General features: G+C 28.7%; 1 protein-coding gene and 1 pseudogene across 1 annotated transcript; both read right to left on the bottom strand.

The window, feature by feature from the left end:
- Positions 1–2,258: 2,258 nt before the first annotated feature.
- Positions 2,259–4,347, bottom strand: LOC114390447 (annotated as a pseudogene).
- A 5,331-nt stretch (positions 4,348–9,678) lies between these two features.
- On the bottom strand, positions 9,679–12,981 carry LOC114390631 (cytochrome P450 81E8-like). Its single transcript, XM_028351435.1, has 3 exons — positions 12,467–12,981; positions 11,217–11,583; positions 9,679–10,590 (listed from the first exon to the last, which is right to left on the bottom strand). The coding sequence occupies exons 1-3, from the start codon at positions 12,979–12,981 to the stop codon at positions 9,976–9,978; spliced, it is 1,497 nt and encodes a 498-aa protein (XP_028207236.1). The 3' UTR covers positions 9,679–9,975.
- Positions 12,982–14,355: the final 1,374 nt, after the last annotated feature.

Raw genomic sequence — 14,355 nt, 5'->3', positions numbered from 1 at the left:
TTCTCCATGTCTATAAGACTTGGCTTAATAGTAGCAATAACATGATTCTATTTCACCGAGGAAGGGCTTTTCCCCTTTTGCTGTTTCTAATTGCTAGCTTGCTTATTTACCTTTGTGTGCACCGCTCTTATCTCTACTCGCTCAACCTCCAAGCCTTCGATAAACCCATCAAGCTTCGCACCCTTTGCGTTCTACCTTCTACGACAATCAGAAATCTTTTACGGTCGAAGTGTTCGAGGGAGAATGAGTTAAGACAAAGGATAACTTCTTTGTCAGCAAGTTTCTCCTCTATGGGTTCGATCCATTAGCAAAGGGAGTGCCACAAATCAACACTATTTTTGATGTGGATGTCAATGACATTGTGGAGGTTCACCATGGAAGATACAAACATAGGATTAAAAAAGATCACAACCAACAACAAGCACGAAAGGCTGAACCTGGAAGAGATAAGAAGAATGGTGAGAGACTCAAAGAGGTACAAGGCAGAAGATGAGGTGGCAAAGAAGAAGGTAAAGGTGAATTACGCTTATGAAATGAGGGAGAAGGCGAGGAAGATTGAAGAGGCAGTGGAAGAAACGATAGAGTGACTATAGTGTAACCAATTGATAGAGATAGAAGAGTTTGAATACAAGAAACAAGATCGAGCTTGGAAGGTACATAAGAGATGATCCAAATTATAGTAATACCTTGATCGAGTTTGAATACATGGAGATGTCCACCTAATGGGTGGGTTTTTCCCAACACCAAAGATTCAGTATTTGACAACCATAGAAAAGAGTGTAGTAGGAGTGCTTGTGGTGATCTAGTTCACAATTCATCATGATGTTTCCCAGGTGGTTTCACTGTTAACTTAGGCACTACATCAGTTACTTTAGCAGAGCTATGGATGTTGTTCACGGTCTCAAGTTGTCGTGGGATCTTGGTTGCAAGAAGGTAAAGTGTGGACATTGATTCTCATGCTATTGGTTTAATTGGTTAGGCATTGCCTAGTGGCAAACAACCCAACTATTGGGTTTGTTTTGGAGATCAATGAGCTTGTTCGCAAAGATTGATTTGTGGAGTTCTTGCACCTGTTTAGATAACCTGATCATGTGACTGTTAAATTGGCTCACTTGTGACACTCACACTCTTTGGAATCGAGTGGGAAGCGATTCTCGAACCCACCCTTTTTATGCATTTCTGAATCATTCATTACCTTAAGCAACTTAATTTTTAAATGATTGTATCTTTGAAATTAGTAAAACATATTCTACCTACCCTGAATCTAATATTTTATAAGTAACTTTTGAAGCAATTTACAAGACTATTTTTGTATATAATTATTATTGAATAAATACTCATTATGGGTTTACTTGTAGAAAAGAGAAAGAGGAGAGAAAGAAGACTTATTCTTCAACAATGGCTACAAGCTCAAGGAAGGAGAGGGAAATCACTTGTCATGAAGGGAAAATAAGCTTCATCCTTGAGAGTTAGTGAGGAATATGCTCCTTGTGGGTGGAGGAGAAAATTAGAGAAAAGAGAGTTCTTGAAAGAAGAGAGGAAGAGAGAGCTCTTAGGTTATTGAGAGAAAAGAATGAGAATAACTTTCTTGACACAAAGGATGCTTATAAGAAGGAAAAGAAAAGGAAATAGATTCTTCTCACCTAAGTTTGACCCAAACCAAAACCACAACACACTTAAACCCATCTCTCACAACAACATAAAAATCCTCAACTAATTTATTTTATTTTCAACAACATAAAATAAATTTAATTATTCTTATAATTTAATTTTGAAAATTACAATGTTATTGTAGTTTGATAACCCACGGTCAAAAGGTAGATTTTTCCTTTTGACGCCTTTCGTTTGATCTTAATTTTAGAATCGTATTGGTGCTCACAGTTAACCGAATCATATTTGACTAGCATTTCTCATTCACTTGACAACACCGATAAAATGCTTGTTGTATTAATTTTTCATTATTGTTTGAATCAAATTAGATTTTTTTTTCATGAGTAATAGTTAAGCTCAAACTTATATACCTGTGTTCTAATCAACTTAGGATTTTTCATTACACATTCCCATGTAGTCTAAAAATATTTGATGCATATCATTGGCTACTTCAATTCATCATGGCTATAGTATAAAATGAATTAAAAATTTTGGGAAAAAATAGAGCAACATATGTATTAATTAAAGATCGTTAAGAAAAAAGGATTTTAGGGGGCAAAGTTTAAGCAGATGAAGATTACGCCTAATTCTACACGACCTACCTTTAATTACTTGAACACAAATATTACTACTATAAATTTTATTTTACATATATAAGTTCTTCAAGAACATTATATCATGTTTATGCTTTTAACAGCACTACAAGTTATAAATATCCTTAACTGTCGGTGATTGGCACACTTGGCACATAGCTTCTAAGGAATATTTTTTTTGACACAGTAAGTCCTTTTCCTTCGGTCCTATCAATTTCTTTTTTAGTAGTCCCTTTCCACTTAAAACATTGAATTAATAAGACCAGAGTTAAGCTTACTGTGCGTTGAGCCAAGTTAGCTTCAGGGTAAGTCATCCTCCCTAACCCAAATGGAAGTAACTTGTTTACTTCACTTTCATTCTCAAACCTCTCAGGATTAAAGTGTGTTGGGTCACTCCACAATTTGGGATCGATCTCCATGAATAGCCCAAGCATTCACCAACAAAATTGTGTTTATGGGATATTATATTCTCCTATGGTGCAATCTTCTGAAGACAAAATGTGGTACCAACAATGAAGCCACAGGATGCAGCCAAAGTGTCTCATAAATAATGCTTTGAAGGTAAGGGAGTTTTGAAATATCAAGCTCGTCTACTAGGCAATTTTGTCTTATATATATGAGTGTCTAATTCATTTTTTGCTTTTTTTAATATTTCTGGATGATTTAATAAATTAGACATTCCCATTCTAAAGTTACAGCTGATGTATCAGTTTCCGCAAGTAACATAGTCTGTAAAATCCAACAAAATGAAATATCAATACAGCACATAAGAAAAATCATGCACATATATATAGAGTACTAAGTAATTAATTACCAGAGAGCAAGTCCTTTGATGATTTGATCGGTATTCTTTCCATTACAATGTTCTTCAATGAGTCCATGTAAGAACGCATCAGTTCTCTTGCTTAGCCTCTTTAGTCTCTTCTCCAAACCATAAAAATCAAACAACCTAAGCAAAGCCAAGAAATCCCCAGGGTGTTATTGGCCCCTCCTAAAGTCACCAACTCGTTAATGATCTCTCTAAATTGCCTTGCTAACTCCACATCACAATCCTCACCATGGTACCTCTTCCCCGACACCATCCTCATTATGGTGTTGAACGTCATTTCCGAAAACCTGTATTGAGAGATGCATGTTAACTAAGAGACAAAAAGAGAGAAAGAAAAATATAGGTTTAATTATGTATTTAGTTCTTGTGGTTGCCATTATTTCTTATTTTAGTTTTTCTAGTTTTTTAGTCTTATAATTACAATTTTTTTTTAATATTTTTGGTTTTCACCGCCTAAAATCGCCTAATGTTAGTTATATTCAAATTCTTTAAATTGCTACAAAATTGAAAAATATATTAAAAAAAATTTAATAAAAATAAATTTTATTTTTAAAATAATATAACATATATAATAATTATGTAAGTTTAATGGATAAATTTAAATTATGATAATAGATTAATTTAAAAAAATCATCAAATCAAATTAAACCAAACTGTAAAAGATGGTTGGATTTGATTTTGATTTAATGTTATATTTAAATCAAACAAAGTCCAAGTGTTTTTTTATTTTATTTTTAATTTGAATAACTTTAGACAATAAGAAGCCAGAGAGTTGAAAAAATTGCAACCGCAAAAAAAGAAAAACGGAATGTTTGAAAATCTAGGAATTAAAAATGAAAAGTTGTCCCAGGGAAATAAAAGAGTAATTAAATAAAAAATATAAGAAATTGATAAAATAAAAAATGTTATATATGATTTTTTGTACGAATAACATAGCTCAACTGGATCTAAGTTCTACTTTGGCGAAGCTGTTGCGCGAGTCCTGAGCTAGTTTTTGCACGAGCCTCATGATCTCGTAGAAGGAGTTTAAACGACGGTGTGTTGAGATGAGAACCGAACCATAGAGAGAAGATTTGGTCATATTTTTGGGACATGGCATGCAAGGTGCGGTGGAAAGGCTGTTTGAGTTGGTGGAGGCTAGGTTTCCGATTATGGGGAAAGAAAGTGATCCTGGAGGGAGGTTCCTTAATCTTCTTGTTTGGAACAAGAACTATAGAGACAGATAAGAACGATAACAAGGAGGGAGAAATATAAAAGAGTGGTAATGGAAGTAAACATGGCAACGGGGGATGGGGCGGGTATCTCCCTATCTTGACTCCCCAACATATATCGCATACGGATGGGTTTAAGTTTATTGTCTCATCTCCGTATCCATCGGTTATCGGGTATTCCTGACTCGTCCCATACACTATTCAACTTAAAAAATATTATTTTTTTTGTAAAAAAAATATTAAAAATTTGATTTTAGAAAAAATAAATTAATTGTTAAACATTTATTTTTAACTATTTATATATCAATAAATTTATTATAACGTGTGTATCTATAAAAATAGTTAAGAAAATAATATTAAATTATATAAAAATTCTAAAATAAAATTAATTAGTAATAAAAATTTTATGCCTTTTAATTAAATTATATAAAAATTCTAAAAATTTTAATTGACTGACGGGTTTGGGGTTGGGATGAATTTAATAATCTCATATTAATACCCGACTTTTAATTATCGAAATAAATTCAAACCCAAACTTATACCGGATGAATTTAAATATTACCCATCAAAATCAAAACGGATACTCACAAATCCAGATTTTCTTGTCATATCTGAACGGAAGCATGCGACAGGCATATAAAGACTAATGCATGCAAAAGGAAACGACATGGGTTGCGTTTGAGCTTACGTAACTATGACAATCATGTTTGACAGAAATATCTCCCTCTAAGTATTGGATAAAGTTCTCTCTTATAAGTTTTCAAATTTCAAGTTTTAGAATACACGTGTCATATAAAGAGATTGATTTGGGTAACATATATTGATATGCGATAGGAGTCTTTAATTTTTAGAAGAAAAAAATATTTAAATTAAACATAAAATAAAGATATGTCAATATTAATTAAATCAAATTAATCTTTCGTAATTTAATTTTAGTTTGACATTTTATTATTTTTTAATATATTATCATAATTTAAATTTTATCCAGTAAACTTACATAGTATATTATTTTTAAAATGATTTTTTATTAAATTTTGTTAAGTTAAAAATTATTATTTACATTTCTATTTAACATTAATACAAAAGTCAACTTTTTTTTAACATAACAGTCATTTATGTATCACTTGATATTTAATCATATACTAATATATTATTTTTTAATATATGAAAGTAAAATATATATTCTAATTATAAAACAAAGTAAAATTAATAATTTATTTAATACTTATTATTAATTACTATAACAAAAAATAATATAATTACAATATGTGATTTGGTTATCGATTTATTTTGATTTTTGATAACAAGATTCAAAAATCAAATCAAACTGTAAAGAGTATGCAGCTTTTTTTTATATATAATTTTTTTGTTTTGGCGGGTTTCGATTTAAGTGATTTTTAACTTTTTGGTTTAACCGTTTACAAAACATTTTGTTAAATTTTGAACACCCTGATATGTGGTGCTTCATGCATATTAGGTTTGGTTTCTAATCATAATTATATTTATTATAATGATTATATTTTTTTAATCGAATTTTCTCATTTAACATATTTTAAATAGTTAAAGTTTTTTTAGGACATTTAAGTTTTGAATCTTAAAATTTTTTGTTTGGATTTTTAATAAAGGTTATCATCACACAAGAGCAGGAATTTAGTTTACATGAAATAAGCTTAGTATCCCGTACCCTGCTCGAGTATTAATTTTATAATTTATCATTTTTTATAGAATTAATTTTTTTTTATATATACATAGTAGATTATTTTAAATTAGATAATTAAATTAAAATTTAAAATTTAAAATGGACCATTACTTTAACCTAAATATCAAATGCCCATTTAAATTAGTTAATATGATTTTAATTTAAATATTTATTAGAAATGTGTAATTAGTTTTATATTAACAATGAATTCAATTAATTTAAATATTTAACTTAAATTTATATTTATAAATGAAGAGTTAAGGAGACCTAGCTCAATTGATTGAGTAGGATGCATAAGTTATTATAAACTTTATGACATTATTTTTTATTTCTACATATAAAAAAAATGAAGAATAAAAAAAGAAGAATTTCGTTTAATATTTTCTAATAAATTGTTAAGTATAACTTTGAAATTAATTTATAAGTACAATTTCTATAAATTGATTTATTATTAAATTAATTATTTCTTAAATGGACTAACATATATGAACAATCAATAAATTAAGGTCCGTAATATTAAAGTTATATATATATATATATATATATATATATATATATATAGTATTTTTATTTGGAATTTTTTATTCAGCATATATATAAATATATATGTATATATTTATATATGGACAACTATTTATACGAATAAAAGTAATTTTGTTAAGATTTCAAACAGGAAAGTTTATCCTACCGAAACTAGAGTCATTTTTGTAATTTTGGTTTATGTATCAATTTGTAAATTAATTAGCATTTATTAATTATTCAATTAATTACTTTGAAAAATATTCACTATTAATATTTTTTATGAAGCAATTTCAGGAAGCAATTTCAAATCGAAATTTATTTTACTACAAAATATCAAAATGTTCTTGGTTTTTCTTCTATTTAAATGTGAGTGATCCTGATAAATTTTAACAATTTATTTTTTCAGAAAATTGGATGGTTTTTTTAATAGAGTGGAGTTTCCAGCAAATGTGTAGTTCAAATTATTTGCTTCGATGTTGATCCCAGAGCAGCTTTATTTTTTAGTAGTAATGAGGGATTTTTTTTTTAAAATGGTCCTAATGTCGTTTTATTTTTAATACAGGTTATCATCACATGAGAGCAAGAATTTAGTTTACATAAAACTAATTTAGTGTCTCGTGTCATATTAATTTTATAATTTATAAATTTTTATAGAATCAAACCTTTTTTTATATATAGTAGATTATTTCAAATTAGATAATTAAAATTAGTTAATGTGATTTTAAATTTCAAATGAATCATTACTTTTAACCTAAATATAAAATGGCCATTTAAATTAGTTAATGTGATTTTAATTCAAATATTTATTAGAAATGTGTAATTAATTGTATATTAACAATTAATTCAATTAATTGTATATTAACAATTAATTCAATTAATTTAAATTCTTAACTTAATTTTATATTTATAAATGAAGAGTCAGAAGGGTCTAGCTCAATTTGTTGACTAGGATGTGTGAATAATTATAAATCTTTTGACACTATATTTGATTCTTACCAATAAAAAAAAGAATTTTATTTAATATTTGCTTATAAATTGTTAAGTATAACTTTTAAATTAATTTATAAGTGTAATTTCTGTAAATTAGTTTATTATTAAATTAATTAATTATTTATTAAATGGACTAATATATATGAACAATCAATAGTTAATGTCCATAATATTAAAGTTATATATAGTATTTTTTTTAATCCCGCTTGGGGTGCATGGCATTTGCTAGCTCAAGGAAATTTTTCTTACAAAAAGGAAATCAAATATGAGTTCTCCATTGTATCCTCATGTGTGAATACAATGGAACCTCTTATTCCACTGCATCAATCTTATCGGGTTCATGTGATGGCACTTTTACAAATTATTTAATTAAATGTATCTTAAGTAGACACAATTAGTTGTTTGTATAACAATTAATAACTTTCAAAGTTTTTTAATCAATTTCATTTTGATATTTGTTTTATATGTTATACAATTTAGTAATTGATGTTAATTTAGTTTTAAAGAGTCATTTAAAAAAAATGAAACAAACTACACATTCGTATTAAACACTTATTGATTGAGATTTATTTTGCAAACTATAAAATAGGTTTGTAATCACTTGGGTGAGAGACAATGATCAATCATTAATTTTACCTATTTGGCAATACATGTAATTTAAAATTAAATAAACATTATTCAATAAGATCTGACATAAATTTATAGTATAATTTAAATTTATAGTTAAAATATAATTTTTGTTTTCCTATTTTTTTAATTCACAAATTCAGTCTCACATTGTTTAATTAAGATATTTTGTCTCTCACTTTTAAAAAAATTTCATGATTTTAGTTATTATGACCAATTTCAGAGTTGGTAGTATATTCTTTATTGTTTACAGAGACATATTTATTTATTACCCACATAGTAGATGCTGTTTTAATTACTTAATTGCTACTAAAATTAATTTATATAAAAAAGAATTAAAAAAAACATAGTGAACATTAGGAATTGGTAACGAAAATTAAAATTATGAATTTTTAAAAATAAGAAATGAAATATATCAATTAAAAAAATAAAACAATTACAATCACAGTTTTTAAAAGGGAGAAAATATATCAATTAAAAATAGAAAGTCTAAAATAAAAAAATTAAGAAAATAGGACGATAAAATAATATTTAACCTAAATTTAAAAACGTGAACATCATTAATATTTTTATATAATAAATTTATTATATATTAATAATTTTACTAATAAATTTTAATTAATTTATTATATATTCTTCCTCTACCCCAATCTCTCACGTCTCCTTCACTTTCTTTCTTTGGTTGCTTCTTCTAGGATAATTCTGACAACAATGATTTGTTTTAATGAGTGGTGATTTTTGGAGGTGGGCTAGGTTGTGCACCGCCGATAATGATTTTGAGAGGTGGCGTTGATGGATGGTTATGGGTATCGACTGGGGTATCCGTGCTTCATAGAATGTGCGGCTAAAAATCACCTAGGCCTTTTGAGATGGCAATGGTGGAGCAATAGTGGAGGTAAATACCAAAGCGTAAGCCACACACATAGAGCAATAAGAGCAAGAGAAAAAAAAAAGAGAAAATGCATGAAAAGAAGCTATTAGAGGTGTTGTCACAAAGGTCCTACGCAGACAAACAACTTCGTTTGTCCTCTCTTCTAATTAGCATCAACTTTAGCGTCATTCAAGTTGTAGCTATTGATTGTCACCCTTTATTGGTCAACACAAATAGTGTCATCCTTTTATTTAGATTAGTGTCGGTCACAAAAATTTAATGCTACTTGATTAACTTTGATTGTTTTAGCATCTGCCACGAAGCAGACACAAAGCCAATGTTAAGTCACATTTATGGTGAGTTTGGTTGTGAGGGGAAAAAAAGAATAAAATGGAGTGAAATATATTGGAAATATTTGAATTAATAAAAGTGATTTGGTAGGTAAAAAATAAGAGGTATGAGACCCGGCCCATATTAAAACTCAAAATTCCACAAAACTCTTCTCAACCGAACACACATGCACACTATATTTTCACACAATTCTCTTCCTTTCTTCTCTTTTCAGTATAACTAATAAGAAAATTTATAGATAACTTAAAAGCAAAAAATGCAGGAAAAAAAATTAAAAGTGTAAGTACTTTTGAAGAATAAGCTTGATCCTATGTTTTATTTTAACACAAGTATTATTAATTTTGTTTTATTTATACCTTTTTATATCTTCTTCGAACACTACAACATGTGTGTGCTTTAACAACACTAGCTACAAAATATCCTTAAATTGTTGGTGATTGACACACTTGGCACATAGCTTCTAAAGGAAATTTCCTTGGCACAGTGATCCCTTTTCCTTCAGTCATATCAATTTCTTCCTTACTAGTTCGTTTCCACTCAAAACATTGAATAAATAAAGCACTACTATAAATTTTATTTTACATATATAAGTTCTTCAAAAACATTATAAGATGTTTATGCTTTTAACAGCACTAGAAGTTATAAATATCCTTAACTGTCAGTGATTGGCACACTTGGCACATAGCTTCTAAGGGATATTTTTTTGACACAGTAAGTCCCTTTCCTTCAGTCATATCAATTTCTTTTTTAGTAGTCCTTTTCCACTCAAAACATTGGATTAATAAGGCCAGAGTTAAGCTCAGTGTGCGTTGAGCCAAGTTAGCTCCAGGGCAAGCCCTCCTCCCTAACCCAAATGGAAGTAACTTGTTTGCTTCACTTTCATTCTCAAACCTCTCAGGCTTAAAGTGTGTTGGGTCACTCCACAACTTGGGATCTCTATGAATGGCCCAAGCATTCACCAACAAAATTGTGTTTTGTGGGATATTATATTCTCCTATGGTGCAATCTTCTGAAGACAAATGGGGTACCAACATTGGAGCAGCAGGATGCAAACGAAGTGTCTCATAAACAATGCTTTGAAGGTAAGGGAGTTTTGGAATGTCAGGCTCATCTACTAGACGATCTTGTCCTATATGAGTGTCTAATTCATTTTTTGCCTTCTTTAATATTTCTGGATGGTTTAATAAATTAGACATTGCCCATTCTAAAGTTACTGCTGATGTATCTGTTCCTGCAAGTAGCATTACCTGTAAAGAAGTCCAAAAATAAATATCAATATAACAAATAAGGTCTTTAATGACAACCTAAAGAAGAAGAAGAAAAAAAAAAGAGGAGCCTATATATTCCACACGACAATCAAGCACTATTCATTAATTTTCTATTACTTGTTTACTTTCCAAGTTTTCGTTTCCAACACTCCCATTGGTCTCAGGACCAGTGCAGGCTCACAAGTCAACACTTGGGTCTCTTGGGGCCACAGGCACAACTGCCATTTTTAATGTTCCATGCATCTACACTATGCTGCCATTCTTATCTTCTTTTCCTGTACTATTTTGTTTTATGCACTTCATTCATAAACTTATCCTAATCTTGAATATGTGGCTGCAGCTATATAGCTCAGTATATGGAAGCTAAAAGACGTACGATTGAGTGCAAATATAAATAATCCCGACAATATATTTATTAATACAGTGCGTATTTACTTTAGTTCATTTCTAAAAAATAATATTTCATATTTATCAATAATTTCAGCATTTTTTTTTAAAAATAAGTATTATTTAAAAATATAATTCCAATTTCCAAACACACGTACTACGCACTAAATATTGTAAAAACGAAGATTATGCATACAAAGTAATAATTAATTAATTACCAGTGCAAGTCCTTTGATGATTTGATCGGTGTAATATTCAGGTTGTGATTGCTGTTGAGCAAGAAGATGATCTATCATAGTATTGGCACGATGCTTTCCATTACGATGCTGATCAATGAGTCCTTGTAAAAACGCATCGGTTCTCTTACTAATCCTCTTTAGTCTCTTCTCCAAACCATCAAAATCAAACCACCTAAGCAAAGCCAAGAAGTCCCCAGGGTTATTAGCCCCTCCTAACGTCACCAACTCTTTAATGATCTCTCTAAATTGCCTTGCTTCCTGTACATCACTCACATCACAGTCTTCACCATAGTACCTCTTCCCTGACACCATCCTCATTATAGTGTTAAATGTCATCTCCGAAAACCTGGATTCAGAGGTTTTATAGAATTACTAATACAATAAATTATAGAATTTGAATTTAACAATAATGAAATAAAACAGTTTTTTACTATCATTTAATTATAAATTATTATTAATATTATTTTTTAAAATAATTTTATAAAAATTAATAAATTTATTGTAAATAATAATTTTTGATTAAATGAAAATATAAAATTCAATAATTCTTTTTCTTATTACAATTAAGAAAAAGAGCAAAAAAAATAAAGAATAATGAAATCCAGTATAATAAAAGGTTTTATTAATAACCCGTGCATTAGGAACAAGGGTTAACAAATCAACATATAAAACCATTTTATTTGATACTTACATTTAAAATTAGCAGGAGTGTATTATCATGTTTTTCAATGAAAAGGATTTACTTTTAATTGTTAAAAAATATTAATAATACACTCTCGAGTAGTACAGTCTTTTGAACATAATTTTTATTATTAGTTAAAATTTATTAAAAAATTTAAAAGAAATTACAGATTTTTTGAATCTTATATCTTATTTAATGACTTTTTTCTTATTTTTTAATTTTTAATAAATTTTAACTAATGAAAGAGTGTGTTAAAAAGAATGAGTTAGAAAGTATATTACTAAACCTTCTCTTAATTTTTAATTTGTGTTCCAAAGTATACTTAGTAATGTTTATTTATGGTAAAAGAAATTAATAAAAATGATATTATATAAAATATGAGTTTAATATTACGTATCAACATACGATAAATTAGTTTTATATTATTATTTAATTATAAATCACAATTTATATATTTTTCAATAACATACTAAATTATCATGTGTGATTTTTTTAATAAATAACATTATTATAAATAGTTTTTTTTTTCCTTATAAACTACTGTTACCTGGATTTAAGTTCTACTTTGGTGAAGCCATTGCGCGAGTCCCGAGCAAGCTTTTGCACGAGCCTCATGATCTCGTCCCTCCGATTTTCCAAGAAGGAGTTTATCCGGTGGGTGGAGAGAACCTCGAGCGCCATGATGCGGCGGAGGTTGCGCCAGTGGTCGCCGTAGGGGGAAACGGCGACGGTGGTGTTGTTGTACCCTATATACTTGCCGGTGAGGAAGTGAGGGCGGTTGGCCAAGACGATGTCGTTCTTGGTGAAGCATTCTTGCACCGCGAGCGGCGACGAAACGACGACGACAAAACGGGAGCCGAACCAGAGGGAGAAAATAGGGCCATATTTTTGTGATAAGGCATGGAACGTGCGGTGGAGGGGTTGCTTGAGTTGGTGGAGGTTTCCGATTATAGGGAAAGAAAATGGTCCCGGAGGAAGGTTTTTGAACCTTCTTGTTTGGATCAAGAAGTTTATGGAGAGGAAAAGGATGAAGGCAAATAGGAGGAAGTAAAAAGGAGTCATGCTTGAAGCTTGAGAGTGAAGTGTTGTGTTTGGTTGATTGTAATTTATGAGTCCCACTTGCATATATATATATATATATATATATATATTTATAAAAGACATGGGACAGTGGATATGAAGACAAATAAATCCATGTGGGAGCTTTGGTTGGATAGTTAGGTTTTGATTGAGATGAAGTAATCCATGATTTCATCCATTGGGATGGACATTATTACATAGAGATCTAATTCTCTTTGCACTAAATGACAATGGCACTAAATCATCATAAAAAGAAACTTTGATTTGTTGGTGGGTAAATATTTATTTTGGTTTTTAAAAATGTGAGATGATGACATATAAATTGATTATTAAACTATGAAAAAAACTAACTTAATCTGCAATAGTGCGATACGTTTGAATTTTGTGAATTTAAAAACTAAATATATTATCTCTTTTATAAGAAATGAAAAGAAAAGTTAGCACACGTTAATTAGGTAGGTAAAAAGTAGTTAAGTAAAAAGAGGAAGATAATAAATTTCTTCATGGGTAATTTTAAAAAAAATAATACATTTGCTAATGAATTTAATATTATTAACTATTTTTTTAAAGGATATGAATTAATTAAAAAGTTTTGTATTTAGAAACGAGAATAATAATAAATTTTATTTTTTAAGTATCAATTTGATATTAAATTAAAAATTTTAAGGATTAATTTGTTAAGAATTCATACTTAAATATAGAAATGTTCACTAATTTTGATTTATTTAATAACATCATTTCTATAATATATATATATATATATATATATATATATATATATATTATATATTATTTAGTTTAGATTTTGTTTCGATCTACTGGCTCCTTTTATTCTTGTAATTTTAACTATATGACATTTAAAATAAGGGAGAGAAAGTATTCTTGTTTGAAACATTTCAAATGAATTAAAAATTCATGCCTTCTATTAATTAGTGTGAAAAGTAGTTTAGAAAATTAAGTTGATTTTATAAATGAGATAAAAAAAAAAGTAAGTCGTGTTAACAAATTAATATTTTCGTTAACATAATTTGTTTTTGTTAATTTTCATCATTTGGACATGATCGTCTTACCAATCAGAACATAAAAGCTAACAACCATAATTCCTATTTTAATGTTTTCTTCACATTTCTTTTTATCAAGATTTAGGTAGGAAGTATTTGTTAGCTTTGTGGAGGATTAATTTTTATGAGACAACGTTGTATAACTGACCACCGAAAATTTTTCCTTACTATCGATATTTTTTATTCTTTTCATAAAACTCAAATTCAAAATTTTACTTAAAAAATTTGAATATAAATTCCCATGAAGACCATATAATAATTTTGTCTCCAGATGGTTCTACATATGTGAATCCAG

Source organism: Glycine soja, chromosome 16, assembly GCF_004193775.1.
Source record: "Glycine soja cultivar W05 chromosome 16, ASM419377v2, whole genome shotgun sequence".
NCBI lineage: Eukaryota > Viridiplantae > Streptophyta > Magnoliopsida > Fabales > Fabaceae > Glycine > Glycine soja.
Note: the sequence above shows the minus strand (reverse complement) of the source record. Positions and strands in the feature narration are given on the sequence as shown.

What these genes read in the sequence shown, in the direction of transcription:
- LOC114390631 (XM_028351435.1), bottom strand. Translation starts at nt 12,981, where the DNA reads ATGACTCCTTTTTACTTCCTCCTATTTGCCTTCATCCTTTTCCTCTCC. An exon ending in AAAGTAGAACTTAAATCCAG is followed by an intron (nt 11,584 to 12,466) that starts GTAACAGTAGTT and finishes CTCTGAATCCAG; the next exon opens with GTTTTCGGAGATGACATTTA. An exon ending in TCATCAAAGGACTTGCACTG is followed by an intron (nt 10,591 to 11,216) that starts GTAATTAATTAA and finishes ACTTCTTTACAG; the next exon opens with GTAATGCTACTTGCAGGAAC.